Here is a 12,645-nt window from a genome sequence, read left to right on the forward strand (position 1 = left end):
GTTGGACAGTGGGCGCAGCCCACGTAGGGTGAGCTGAAGCAGGGCGGGGCATCGCTTTACCCGGGAGGCGTAAGGGGTCGGAGGATTTCCCATTCCTAGCCAAGGGAAGCCATGACAGACTGCACCTGGAAAATCGGGACTCTCCCGCCCAAATACTGCACTTCTCCAGTGGTCTTAGCAAATGGCACACCAGGAGATTATATCCTGTGCCTGGCTCGGCAGGTCCCACGCCCACGGAGCCTTGCTCACTGCTGGCTCAGCAGTCTGAGATCGACCTGTGAGGCAGCAGCCTGGCAGGGTGAGGGGTGTCTGCCATTGCTGAGGCTTGAGTAGGTAAACAAAGCGCCGGAGAAGCTCAAACTGGGCGGAGCCCACCACAGCTCTGCAAGGGCTGCTGCCTCTATAGACCCTACCTCTGGGGGCAGGGCATAGCTGAACAAAAGGCAGCAGAAACTTCTGCAGACTTAAACGTCCCTGTCTGACAGCTCTGAAGAGAGCAGTGGTTCTCCCAGCACGGTGCTTGAGCTCTGAGAACAGCCTGCCTCTTCAAGTGGGACCCTGACCCCCATGTAGCCTAACTGGGAGACACCTCCCAGAAAGGGCTGACTGACACCTCATACAGGCGGGTGCCCCTCTGGGACGAAGCTTCCAGAGGAAGGATCGGGCAGCAATATTTGCTGTTCTGCAATATTTGCTGTTCTGCAGCCTCTGCTGGTGATACCCAGGCAAACAGGGTCTAGAGTGGACCTCCAGCAAACTCCCACAGACCTGCAGCTGAGGGACCTGACTGTTAGAAGGAAAACTAACATACAGAAAGGAATAGCGTCAACATCAACAAATAAAATGACATCCACACCAAAACCCCATCTGTAGGTCACCAGCATCAAAGACCAAAGACAGATAAAACCACAAAAATGGGGAGAAACCAGAGCAGAAAAGCTGAAAATTCTAAAAATCAGAGCGCCTCTTTTCCTCCAAAGGATTGCAGCTCCTCCCCAGCAACAGAACAAAGCTGGATGGAAATGACTTGGACGAGCTGACTGAAGTAGGCTTCAGAAAGTCGGTAATAACAAACTTCTCCAAGCTAAAGGAGGATGTTCAAACCCATTGCAAGGAAGCTAAGAACCTAAGATTAGACGAATGGCTAACTAGAATAAACAGTGTAGAGAAGACCTTAAATGACCTGGTGGAGCTGAAAACTATGGCATGAGAACTATATGATGCATGCACAAGCTTCAATAGCAGATTCGATCAAGTGGAAGAAAGGGTATCAGTGACTGAAGATCAAATTAATGAAATAAAGTGAGAAGAGAAGTTTAGAGAAAAAAGAATAAAAAGAAACGAACAAAGTCTCCAAGAAATATGGGACTATGTGAAAAGACCAGATCTACGTTTGACTGGTGTACCTGAAAGTGACAGGGAGAATGGAACCAAGTTCGAAAACACTCTGCAGGATATTATCCAGGAGAACTTCCCCAACCTAGCAAGGCAGGCCAACTTTCAAATTCAGGAAATACAGAGAACACCACAAAGATACTCCTAGAGAAGAGCAACCCCAAGACATATAATTGTCAGATTCACCAAGGTTGAAATGAAGGAAAAAATGTTAAGGGCAGCCAGAGAGAAAGGTCAGGTTACCCACTATGGGAAGCCCATCAGACTAACAGCGGATCTCTCAGCAGAAACTCTACAAGCAGAAGAGAGTGAGGGCCAATATTCAACATTCTTAAAGAAAAGAACTTTCAACCCAGAATTTCATATCCAGCCAAACTAAGCTTCATAAGGGAAGGAGAAATAAGATCCTTTACAGACAAGCAAATGCTGGGAGATTTTGTCACCACCAGGCCTGCCTTACAAGAGCTCCTGAAGGAAGCACTAAACATAGAAAGGAACAACTGGTACAAGCCACTGCAAAACCATGCCAAATTGTAAAGACCATCGATGCTAGGAAAAAACTGCATCAACTAACAGGCAAAATAACCAGCTAACATCATAATGACAGGATCAAATTCACACATAACAATATTAACCTTAAATGTAATGGGGCTAAATGCCCCAATTAAAAGACACAGACTGACAAATTGGATAAAGAGTCAAGACCTCAGTGTGCTATATTCAGGAGACCCATCTCACGTGCGGAGACACACATAGGCTCAAAATATAGGGATGGAGGAAGATCTACCAAGCAAATGGAAAGCAAAAAAAAGCAGGGGTTGCAATCCTAGTCTCTGATAAAACAGACTTTAAACCAACAAAGATCAAAAGAGACAAAGAAGGCCATTACATAATGGTAAAGGGATCAATTCAACAAGAAGAGATAACTATCCTAAATATATATGCACCCAATACAGGAGCAGCTAGATTCATAAAGCAAGTCCTTAGAGACCTACAAAGAGACTTAGACTCCCACACAATAATAATGGGAGACTTTAATACCCCACTGTCAATATTAGACAGATCAACAAGACAGAAGGTTAACAAGGATATCCACAACTTGAACTCAGCTCTGCACCAAGTGGACCTAATAGACATCTACAGAACTCTCCACCCCAAATCAACAGAATATACATTCTTCTCAGCACCACATCGCACTTATTCCAAAACTGACCACATAGTTGGAAGTAAAGCACTCCTCAGCAAATGCAAAAGAACAGAAATCACAACAAACTGTCTCTCAGACCACAGTGCAATCAAATTAGAACTCAGGATTAAGAAACTCACTCAAAACCACACAACTACATGGAAACTGAACAACCTGCTCCTGAATGACTACTGGGTACAGAAATAAAGACGTTCTTTGAAACCAACAAGAACAAAGACACAACGTACCAGAGTCTCTGGGACACATTTAAAGCAGTGTGTAGAGGGAAATTTATAGCACTAAATGCCCATAAGAGAAAGCAGAAAGATCTAAAATTGACACACTAACATCACAATTAAAAGAACTAGAGAAGCAAGAACAAACAAATTCAAAAGCTAACAGAAGGCAAGAAATAACTAAGATCAGAGCAGAACTGAAGGAGATAGAGACACAAAAAACCCTTCAAAAAAAATCAATGAATCCAGGAGCTGTTTTTTTAAAAAAGATCAATACAATTGATAGACTGCTAGCAAGACTAATAAAGAAGAAAATAAAGAGAGAAGAATCAAATAGACACAATAAAAAATTATAAAGGGGATATCACCACCGATCCTACAAAAATACAAACTACCATCAGAAAATACTATAAACACCTCTACGCAAATAAACTAGAAAATCTAGAAGCAATAGATAAATTCCTGGACACATACACCCTCCTGAGACTAAACCAGGAAGAAGTTGAATCCCTGAATAGACCAATAACAGGCTCTGAAATTGAGGCAATAATTAATAGCCTACCAACCAAAAAAAGTCCAAGACCAGATGGATTCAAAGCCGAATCCTATCAGAGGTACAAAGAGGAGCTGATACCATTCCTTCTGAAACTATTCCAATCAATAGAAAAAGAGGGAATCCTCCCTAACTCATTTTATGATGCCAGCATCATCCTGATACCAAAGCCTGGCAGAGACACAATAAAAAAAGAGAATTTTAGACGAATATCCCTGAACATCAATGCGAAAATCCTCAATAAAATACTGGCAAACCGAATCCAGCAGCACATCAAAAAGCTTATCCACTACAATCAAGTCGGCTTCATTCCTGGGATGCAAGACTGGTTCAACATACGCAAATCAATAAACGTAATCCATCACATAAACAGAATCAATGACAAAAGCCACATGATTATCTCAGTAGATGCAGAAAAGGCCTTCAACAAAATTCAACAGCCCTTCATGCTAAAACTCTCAATAAACTAGGTACCGACGGAGCGTATCTCAAAATAATAAGAGCTATTTATGACAAACCCACAGCCAATTGTCATACTGAATGGGCAAAAACTGGAAGCACTCCCTTTGAAAACTGGCACAAGACAGGGATGCTGTCTCTCACCACTCCCATTCAACATAGTGTTGGAAGTTCTGGCCAGGGCAATCAGGCAAGAGAAAGAAATAAAGGGTATTCAATCAGGAAAAGAGGAAGTCAAATTGTCCCTGTTTGCAGATGACATGATTGTATGTTTAGAAAACCCCATCGTCTCAGCCCAAAATCTCCTTAAGCTGATAAGCAACTTCAGCAAAGTCGCGGGATATAAAATCAATGTGCAAAAATCACAAGCATTCCTTTACACCAATAAGAGACAAATGAAGAGCCAAATCATGAGTGAACTCTCATTCACAATTGCTACAAAGAGAATAAAATACCTAGGAATCCAACTTACAAGGGATGTGAAGGACCTCTTCTTCAAGGAGAACTATAAACCACTGTTCAACAAAATAAAAGAGGACACAAACAAATGGAAGAACATTCCATGCTCATGGATAGGAAGAATCAATATCATGAAAATGGCCATACTGCCCAAAGTAATTTATAGATTCAATGCCATCCCCATCAAGCTACCAATGACTTTCTTCACAGAGTTGGAAAAAACTACTTTAAAGTTCACATGGAACCGAAAAAGAGCCCGCATTGCCAAGACAATCCTAAGCAAAAAGAACAAATCTGGAGGCATCACACTACCTGACTTCAAACTATACTACAAGGCTACAGTAACCAAAACAGCATGGTACTGGTACCAAAACAGAGAGACAGACCAATGGAACAGCACAGAGGCCTCAGAAATAACACCACACATCTACAACCATCTGATCTTTGACAAACCTGACAAAAACAAGAAATGGGGAAAGGATTTCCTATTTAATAAATGGTGCTGGGAAAACTGGCTAGCCATATTTAGAAAGCTGAAACTGGATCCCTTCCTTATACCTTAGACAAAAATTAATTCAAGATGGATTAAAGACTTAAATGTTAGACCTAAAACCATAAAAACCCTAGAAGAAAACCTAGGCAATATCATTCAGGACATAGGCATGGGCAAGGACTTCATGACTAAAACACCAAAAGCAATGGCAGCAAAAGCCAGAATTGACAAATGGGATCTAATTAAACTAAAGAGCTTCTGCACAGCAAAAGAAACTACCATCAGAGTGAACAGGCAACCTACAGAATGGGAGAACATTTTTGCAATCTACCCATCTGACAAAGGGCTAATATCCAGAATCTACAAAGAACTTAAACAAATTTACAAGAAAAAAACAAGCAACCATATCAAAAAGTGGGCAAAGGATATGAACAGACACTTCTCAAAAGAAGACATTTACGTAGCCAATGGACATGAAAAAATGCTCATCATCACTGGTTGTAAGAGAAATGCAAATCCAAACCACAATGAGATACCATCTCACACCAGTTAGAATGGCGATCATTAAAAAATCAGGAAACAACAGATGCTGGAGAGGATGTGGAGAAATAGGAACGCTTTTACACTGTTGGTGGGAATGTAAACTAGTCTAACCATTGTGGAAGACAGTGTGGTGATTCCTTAAGGATCTAGAACTAGAAATAGCATTTGACACAGCGATCCCATTACTGGGTATATACCCAAAGGATTATACATCATGCTACTATAAAGACACATGCACACGTATGTTTATTGCGGCACTATTCATAGTAGCAAAAACTTGGAACCAACCAAATGTCCATCAATTATAGACTGGATTAAGAAAATGTGGCACATATACACTATGGAATACTATGCATCATAAGAAAGGATGAGTTCATATCCTTCGCAGGGACATGGATGAAGCTGGAAACCATCATTCTGAACAAACTATCACAAGGACAGAAAACCAAACACCACATGTTTTCACTCATAGGTGGGTACTGAACAATGAGAACACTTGGACACAGGGCGGGGAATATCACACACAAAGGGGCCTGTTGTGGGGTGGGGCACAGGGGGAGGGATAGCATTAGGAGTAATACCTAACGTAAATGACGAGTTAATGGGTGCAGCAAACCAACATGGCACATGTATACCTATGTAACAAACCTGCACGTTGTGCACACGTACCCTAGAACTTAAAGTATAAGAAAATAACATAAAATAAAATACCTAAAAAAAAAAATTAAACAAATAAGACAAATAGTAATTTTTTGGTATGCTGAAATTTTTCATATAATATATATGTGGAAAAAAATGCACCAATGGTGATTTTCTCAGGCAGTAATTTTTTGTTGTTGTTGTTGAGACGGAGTCTCACGCTGTCACCCAGGCTGGAGTGCAGTGGCACAATCTCAGCTCACTGCAAGCTCCGCCTCCTGGGTTCACGCCATTCTCCTGCCTCAGCCTCCCGAGTAGCTGGGACTACAGGCACCCGCCACCACGCCCAGCTAATTTTTTGTACTTTTAGTAGAGATGGGGTTTCACCATGTTAGCCAGGATGGTCTCGATCTCCTGACCTCGTGATCCACCTGCCTCAGCCTCCCAAAGTGCTGGGATTACAGGCATGAGCCACTGCACCGGGCCATCGCAGGCAGTAATTTTATGAGTGATTTTTACATTCTTACTTTATATTTTTCTGTATTTTCTAAATTGGTTTTATTATTTTCATTAGAAAAGGGGGAAATAAAGGCTGCATCAACCGCACAAAGGTATTAAAGTTTTCTCTCTGTGCACAGACACACACACATATGCTCATTTACTGATTGCCTGGCTCAATCAGGCTCAGCTACAAGTGCCAGCATCAGCCTTTTGTAAACAGGCATTTTCTTTTTAGGAATCAGTCCCAGGTTCCCAGAGAAAATATGGCTTTGCTAGAATCCCTGCTAGTTAACGGCAGCCACACTCACAGCTCGATGCCGTGTTCAATGATTTCTTTTTGTTGCTTGATGACCTCGAATTGCTCAGGGTCATCCTGAACAGTTGTCTGGGTCCCCGAGGACACTGTGGACTCCATGGACGTCACACTACACCGTCTCGCCATGTCAAGGCCTTTCCCATCCCCTATTTCCTGATCCGTGAGCCTCTCCTGACCTGCAGAGAAACAAAAGTAAAGGAAGCCAAATAAGCAAGTGGGACACAGACACAGCCAAGCTAGGTCTGGCTGCACAGCTCCCTTTCCCAGACCTGCAATAGCAACAAGTCAATACTATAAGGATTATAAGCATGAAACCTTAGTATCATTCAGATACTTTACTTAAAAACTTGTTTCCTCATGAAACTTGATGAGCTAATTCTTTTTTTTTTGAGATGGAGTCTCGTACTGTCACCCTGGCTGGAGTGCAGTGGCACGATCTTGGCTCACTGCAACCTCCACCTCACAGGTTCAAGCTATTCTCCTGCCTCAGCCTCCAGAGCACCTGGGATTACAGGCGCCTGCCACCACACCCAGCTAATTTTTTGTATTTTTAGTAGAGACAGGGTTTCACTATGTTGGCCAGGCTGGTCTTGAACACCTGACCTCGTGATCCACCACCCTCGACCTCCCAAAGTGCTGGGGTTACAGGCATGATCCACCGTGCCCAGCCTTGATGAGCTAATTCTAAAATTCACATGAAAGAGTAAAAAAGGCAAAAAAAGATCAAGACAACTTAAAGAACAATGAATAGGAGGACTTGCCCTACAAGATACCAAAAACAAGTGTGGTACTGGTGTTAAAACAGACAAATAAACAGAACAGAACAGAAAATCCAGAAAGAAAGCCAGGCACAGTGGCTCACGTCTGTAATCCCAGAGCTTTGGGAGGCTGAGGTGGGAGGATCGCTTGAGCCCAGGAGTTTAAGGCTGCAGTGAGCTATAATCGCACCACTGTACTCCAGCCCGGGTAATGGAAAGAGACTCTGTCTCTTTAAAAAAATTAAAACTCCAGAAACAGACTTACATACATAGGAAAATGTGGTATACCATAAAGGTGATGCTTTGAATCAGTGAGGGAATGAACAACTACTAAAAAGGCACTGGAGCAACTGGCTCTGTATTTGAAACAATGAAGTTACAGCATAACTTCACACAACTCCAGATGCATCAAAAAGCAGAACTTTCAAAATAATATAGGTATTTAGCAAACTAAAAAGGCTTTTTCAATTCTAAGACAACTATACTAAGACAACTGTTCCCAGCAGTCGTAGGAGCCTATTATGAATGGAGGTGGGTGTGGCAGCAATGCTGTCTCACCGAGGCTGGTCTGGTGGTTGGGATTCACATACAGGTCTTTGCTCCACTCCACCATGCACTTGAGAATGGACACGAGGCACTCCAGGCCTTTCTTCCTCAGGCTGAGCTCCTAAGGGACGAAGTCACATGGGAAAGAGACTTAACAGAAAAATGAAGAGAACAGACATATACGAGGCTTTCTGGGACCCCAGTGAGGCTAAGAGATAAATCACTGACAGTCAGTGCTATTAAAGATGAAACAAACCCAGAGCTAAGAAGTGACAAGTATCAAGGATACATTGCAAAAGCCCTGAACATCTCTAAAGGTGCTCATTATAAACACCCCAGCAGCAAAAATATGGGATATGTGTTTTCCTAAAATGAACAGTGTTATTTGGATTTTTAAAAGAAGTTTTCATTCATTGCTTGTGATTAAAAAAAAAATTTTTAATTTTTATATTTTTTAAAAAATAACAAGGTCTTGGCCAGGCGCTGTGGCTCACGCCTGTAATCCCAGCACTTTGGGAGGCCGAGGTGGGTGGACCACCTGAAGTAAGGAGTTCAAGACCAGCCTGGACAATATGGTGAAACCCTGTCTCAAATCAGCCGGGTGTGGTGGCAGACACCTGTAATCCCTGCCACTCGGGAGGCTGAGGCAGGAGAATCACTTGAACCTGGGAGGCAGAGGTTGCAGTGAGCTGAGATCGCACCACTGCACTCCAGCCTGGGTGACAGAGTGAGATTCTGTCTAAAAAAAAAAAAAAAAAAAAAAAAAATCACACTCAAATAACAAATAACAAGGTCTTAACCAGTGACTGAAAAAAAGGAGAAAAGAACCTTGAATTATGCTGTAAGTGACTCTGGATACAACGTATCCCCTAAATACCCACAAATGCATTCAATTTTAAGGCTCACCCTTTAAGTAAATAAAAATACTGATTTTCAAAAATAAATAGTATTCTTAATTAACAAGTTGAATATGAGTTGCGGATCATCTAAAAAAATTGCAAATATTTTAGATTCAAAACAGCATCTCAGACAGCATAGATCTCTGTGATTCTAATGACAACTATGACCATCTTTTAGGAAAAATGCCCATATACCAAAATTCTACACATAATCCCAGGGAGCTCGGAGACCCTCTGACCAGTTCATTCAGAAACCTACAGTTAAGCATCCTATTTTCTTTGTAGGTGCTCTAATGAGGTATTCTGCTACTAGCCAATCTCCTTTGCCTCTGTTGCAGACTGGGATCCTGTTTTCCATGCTATCTTTGGAAGGGTGACTGAGAATGAATTTGCTTCCTATGGGTCTCAGCTCAAAGGTCACCTTCTAAGGGATACTACCCTAATGACCCCATTAAGAATTACAGCACCCCACCTCCAGCACTTCCTCTCTGCCATCCCTGCTTTATTCTTCTCTGCAGCCCTTATGATCATCTGAACTGATTTCTTTAATGTCGTTTCATGATGGCAGGAAGTGTGTGAATATGTATGTCTGTTTTGTTCACTGCTGTATCAAGGACAGTGCCTGGCATGTGGTGGCACTCAATAAATGTTTATTGGAATGAATAAACTTTAATATAATTGAGTGTCCACACTGTTTTTACCTGCAGAGGTGTCATTCCCAGCTCATGTCCACTTCTTCCCTGAGCAATTTTGGATAAATCATTTACAAGGCGCTCGAAAATGTTAGCAGCATTTAAATCACAGTCGTAGTTGACATAAATATCCACAACACACTGGGCATCTTGGAAAATAACATACAAGTATCAGAAATTCTGATCAAATGGCAGTTAGGTTTTCTTATCAAACAAGATGTTTGCCAACAAATTTCCCCAATGAACTACAGACTCTGGTGGCCGCATCTCACTCGGGAAACACATGTTGGAAGTACTAGGAAGCTGGAAGACAGGAGGTTGTTTTCAGGCCTGCTTCTGAGCAAACTGAAATCTCAGGCAGTTCATTCCACCCATCCAAGCCTCACTTTTCTCATCAAGGAAGGGGCTAACAATTGCCTGACCCACCTCTTAAAGTTGTGTCACTCTTACAAAATTACATTTGATGCCAGACAAGCAGGATGCTTACTTTGAGGCCACACAGTTGTATAGTGTAAGGTAAATCCACATTTACTGTAGCACCCAATCAAAAATTGGCACCACCAGTATCTTAGGTCCTATGATTAACAGTACTCAGCTTGTAGGTAATGTAACCAAGTGTCCCAGTTTGACGAGATTAGGGGGTTTCTGAGACATGAGACTTTTAGTGCTAAAACCAGGAAGTCCTTGGCAAACCAGCCTGAGTTGGCCATCCTCTAAAAAAGGAGAGGTGGGGCAGGAATAGGTTAGAATTAGCCTTTTATTTCTAATCCTTCTTTAAAACTCTAAAAGTTTTAAAAGTCTTAATCTGAGCTGTGGCAAATTAAAGCATCAAAAGTCCAGTGGATGAGTGTCCCCAGGTGGAAATACCTGCACAGATCCTCGTCAGAGTCTGAATGACCATCCACCTGTGCTCAAAAGAACTTGTTGATGTTTCTAAAATGTTCAGGAAAATCTCTTTGAAAAAGACCTATATGACATAAAGACAAAGGAGGACACTAATTAACAGTTTCAACCAGGGCTCAAAACCTCCAAAGTCTTCAGCAGCCAACCCGATCGTGCAGTAAGTAAAGCACCCTGGGCAGAAGAAGAGTGGAGTGCCCACCTGGCTGGGCAGCACTGGGATCCTGGCCTTGGTGGGGATGGCTGGCAGGGTGGGGCCCATCGGGGAGCTGCCAAGTGGAAATGCAGGATCCATGCTGTGACTTTTTGGAGAAACCAGAAATCTGGATTTTCATGTAAAATAGGATTTCTCAATTTGGCAACTAATCTAAATGATTTTAAACAATTTACAGACCAAACAGATACGTTCAGGGGGCTGAGCCCAGCACACAGACCATATCCTTTGGTTAAAATGAAAGGCACATAAGATCTGGGGGCAGTAACTATTTTTCTTTTTTTTTAGATGGAGTCTCGCTCTGTTGCCCAGGCTGGAGTGCAGTGGCATGATCTCGGCTCACTGCAAGCTCCACCTCCCTGGTTCATGCCATTCTCCTGCCTCAGCCTCCTGAGTAGCTGGGACTACAGGCGCCCACCACCACGCCTGGCTAATTTTTTGTATTTTTAGTAGAGACGGGGTTTCACTGTGTTAGCCAGGATGTCTCGATCTCCTGACCTTGTGATCCGCCTGCCTCAGCCTCCCAAAGTGCTGGGATTACAGGCGTGAGCCACAGCGCCCAGCCTGGGGGCAGTAACTTTTTATAAAAAGATATTCTCTTACTCATTCAAAAAGTTCTGATTTACTGGGGTGCCAGCCGATGAATATGCCATCTACCCTCCCTGCGCCTGCACACTCCTGAGTTCCGGGATGGTAAGATATGAAACATTTTCATGAACCATTTTCCTAATGCTTAGTGTAATATTAGCAGCATTCTCAATATTGAGTATTATTATTAATGACTAATAATAATAGTAAATAATCAAATGAAAAAACTTTGGAATCCGTACCTCTATCTGCATTTTCAAGTGCATTTTAAAGTTTGAAAGAAGAGTAAGAAAAATGGCAAGAGAGAGCTCAAAGACATCAGGCACTGAAGAGACGCCGTTTTTGGACAAGGCCACACAGAGATATTGCTTGATTGCATTGATGAACATCTCGTGAGTCCTGAATACGGGGCCAGCATTTTGCAACACAGAGAGGAGCAGCTGCAGGGAAACCACCTTGGAACGCAGCTCATGGGATCTGGCAAAGAAAACGAAAAACCACAACAGTGCTAAAAGAAAAAATGTCCAACAGTATGTTTCTTGAGAAGGCCTTGCTCCTTTACCAATGAGCAGAATTTTAAAGAATTAATAGCACCTAAATGTCAGGAGAATGAGGGCAGATGGCATGAGTTGGGTCCTTCTGGAATTGCAGGCTCTTTGAGAACAAGAGTTGCCAACTCCTCTTTGTCTCTCTCCATCACAAAGTAGAGAATACGGCAGGAGCAAAGTGTCAACTGATTCTAGAGAGTGAGTTCTGCAACTGTACTGCAAGAATCAACGACTTTACATCACTTGTGGGAGGCTGAGACACCTGGCTCACCCTGTCTTCACACACCATGAAGATGGTGCTCTTTACCCACCTACCTCACAGCCCTCCCTCCCCACTGTCCACCCCCGAGTTCAGGTATGGTAAGAAATGGTACATTTTCATGAACTACTTTCTTAACACTTATTTTTTTTTATTTATTTATTTATTTATTGATTGATTGATTGATTGATTGATTGACGGAGTTTCGCTCTTTTTGTCCAGGCTGGAGTGCAATGGCACAAATCTCGGCTCACTGCAACCTCCGCCTCCTGGGTTCAAGCAATTCTCCTGCCTCAGCCTCCCGAGTAGCTGGGATTACAGGCGCCTGCCACCGTGCCCAGCTAATTTTTTGTATTTTTAGTAGAGATGGGGTTTCACCGTGTTAGCCAGGACGGTCTTGATCTCTTGACCTCAGGATCCGCCTGCCTCGGCCTCCCAAAGTGCTGGGATTACAGGCGTGA

General features: G+C 42.6%; 1 protein-coding gene across 3 annotated transcripts in view; it reads right to left on the reverse strand.

Moving 5' to 3' along the window:
• Window positions 1–12,645, reverse strand: part of ARFGEF2 (ADP ribosylation factor guanine nucleotide exchange factor 2) — a 115,559-nt gene that overhangs the window by 54,314 nt on the left and 48,600 nt on the right. For all 3 annotated transcript variants that reach the window (XM_032142285.2, XM_032142284.2, XM_058432751.1), the window contains exons 10-14: window positions 11,620–11,854; window positions 10,543–10,642; window positions 9,685–9,824; window positions 8,097–8,205; window positions 6,773–6,956 (exon numbers count right to left, since the gene is read on the reverse strand). In XM_032142285.2, the coding sequence (XP_031998176.1) occupies window positions 6,773–6,956; window positions 8,097–8,205; window positions 9,685–9,824; window positions 10,543–10,642; window positions 11,620–11,854 (768 nt within the window). The remainder of the gene's footprint in view (window positions 1–6,772; window positions 6,957–8,096; window positions 8,206–9,684; window positions 9,825–10,542; window positions 10,643–11,619; window positions 11,855–12,645) is intronic.

Source organism: Hylobates moloch, unplaced genomic scaffold (genome assembly GCF_009828535.3).
Source record: "Hylobates moloch isolate HMO894 unplaced genomic scaffold, HMol_V3 SCAFFOLD_21, whole genome shotgun sequence".
NCBI lineage: Eukaryota > Metazoa > Chordata > Mammalia > Primates > Hylobatidae > Hylobates > Hylobates moloch.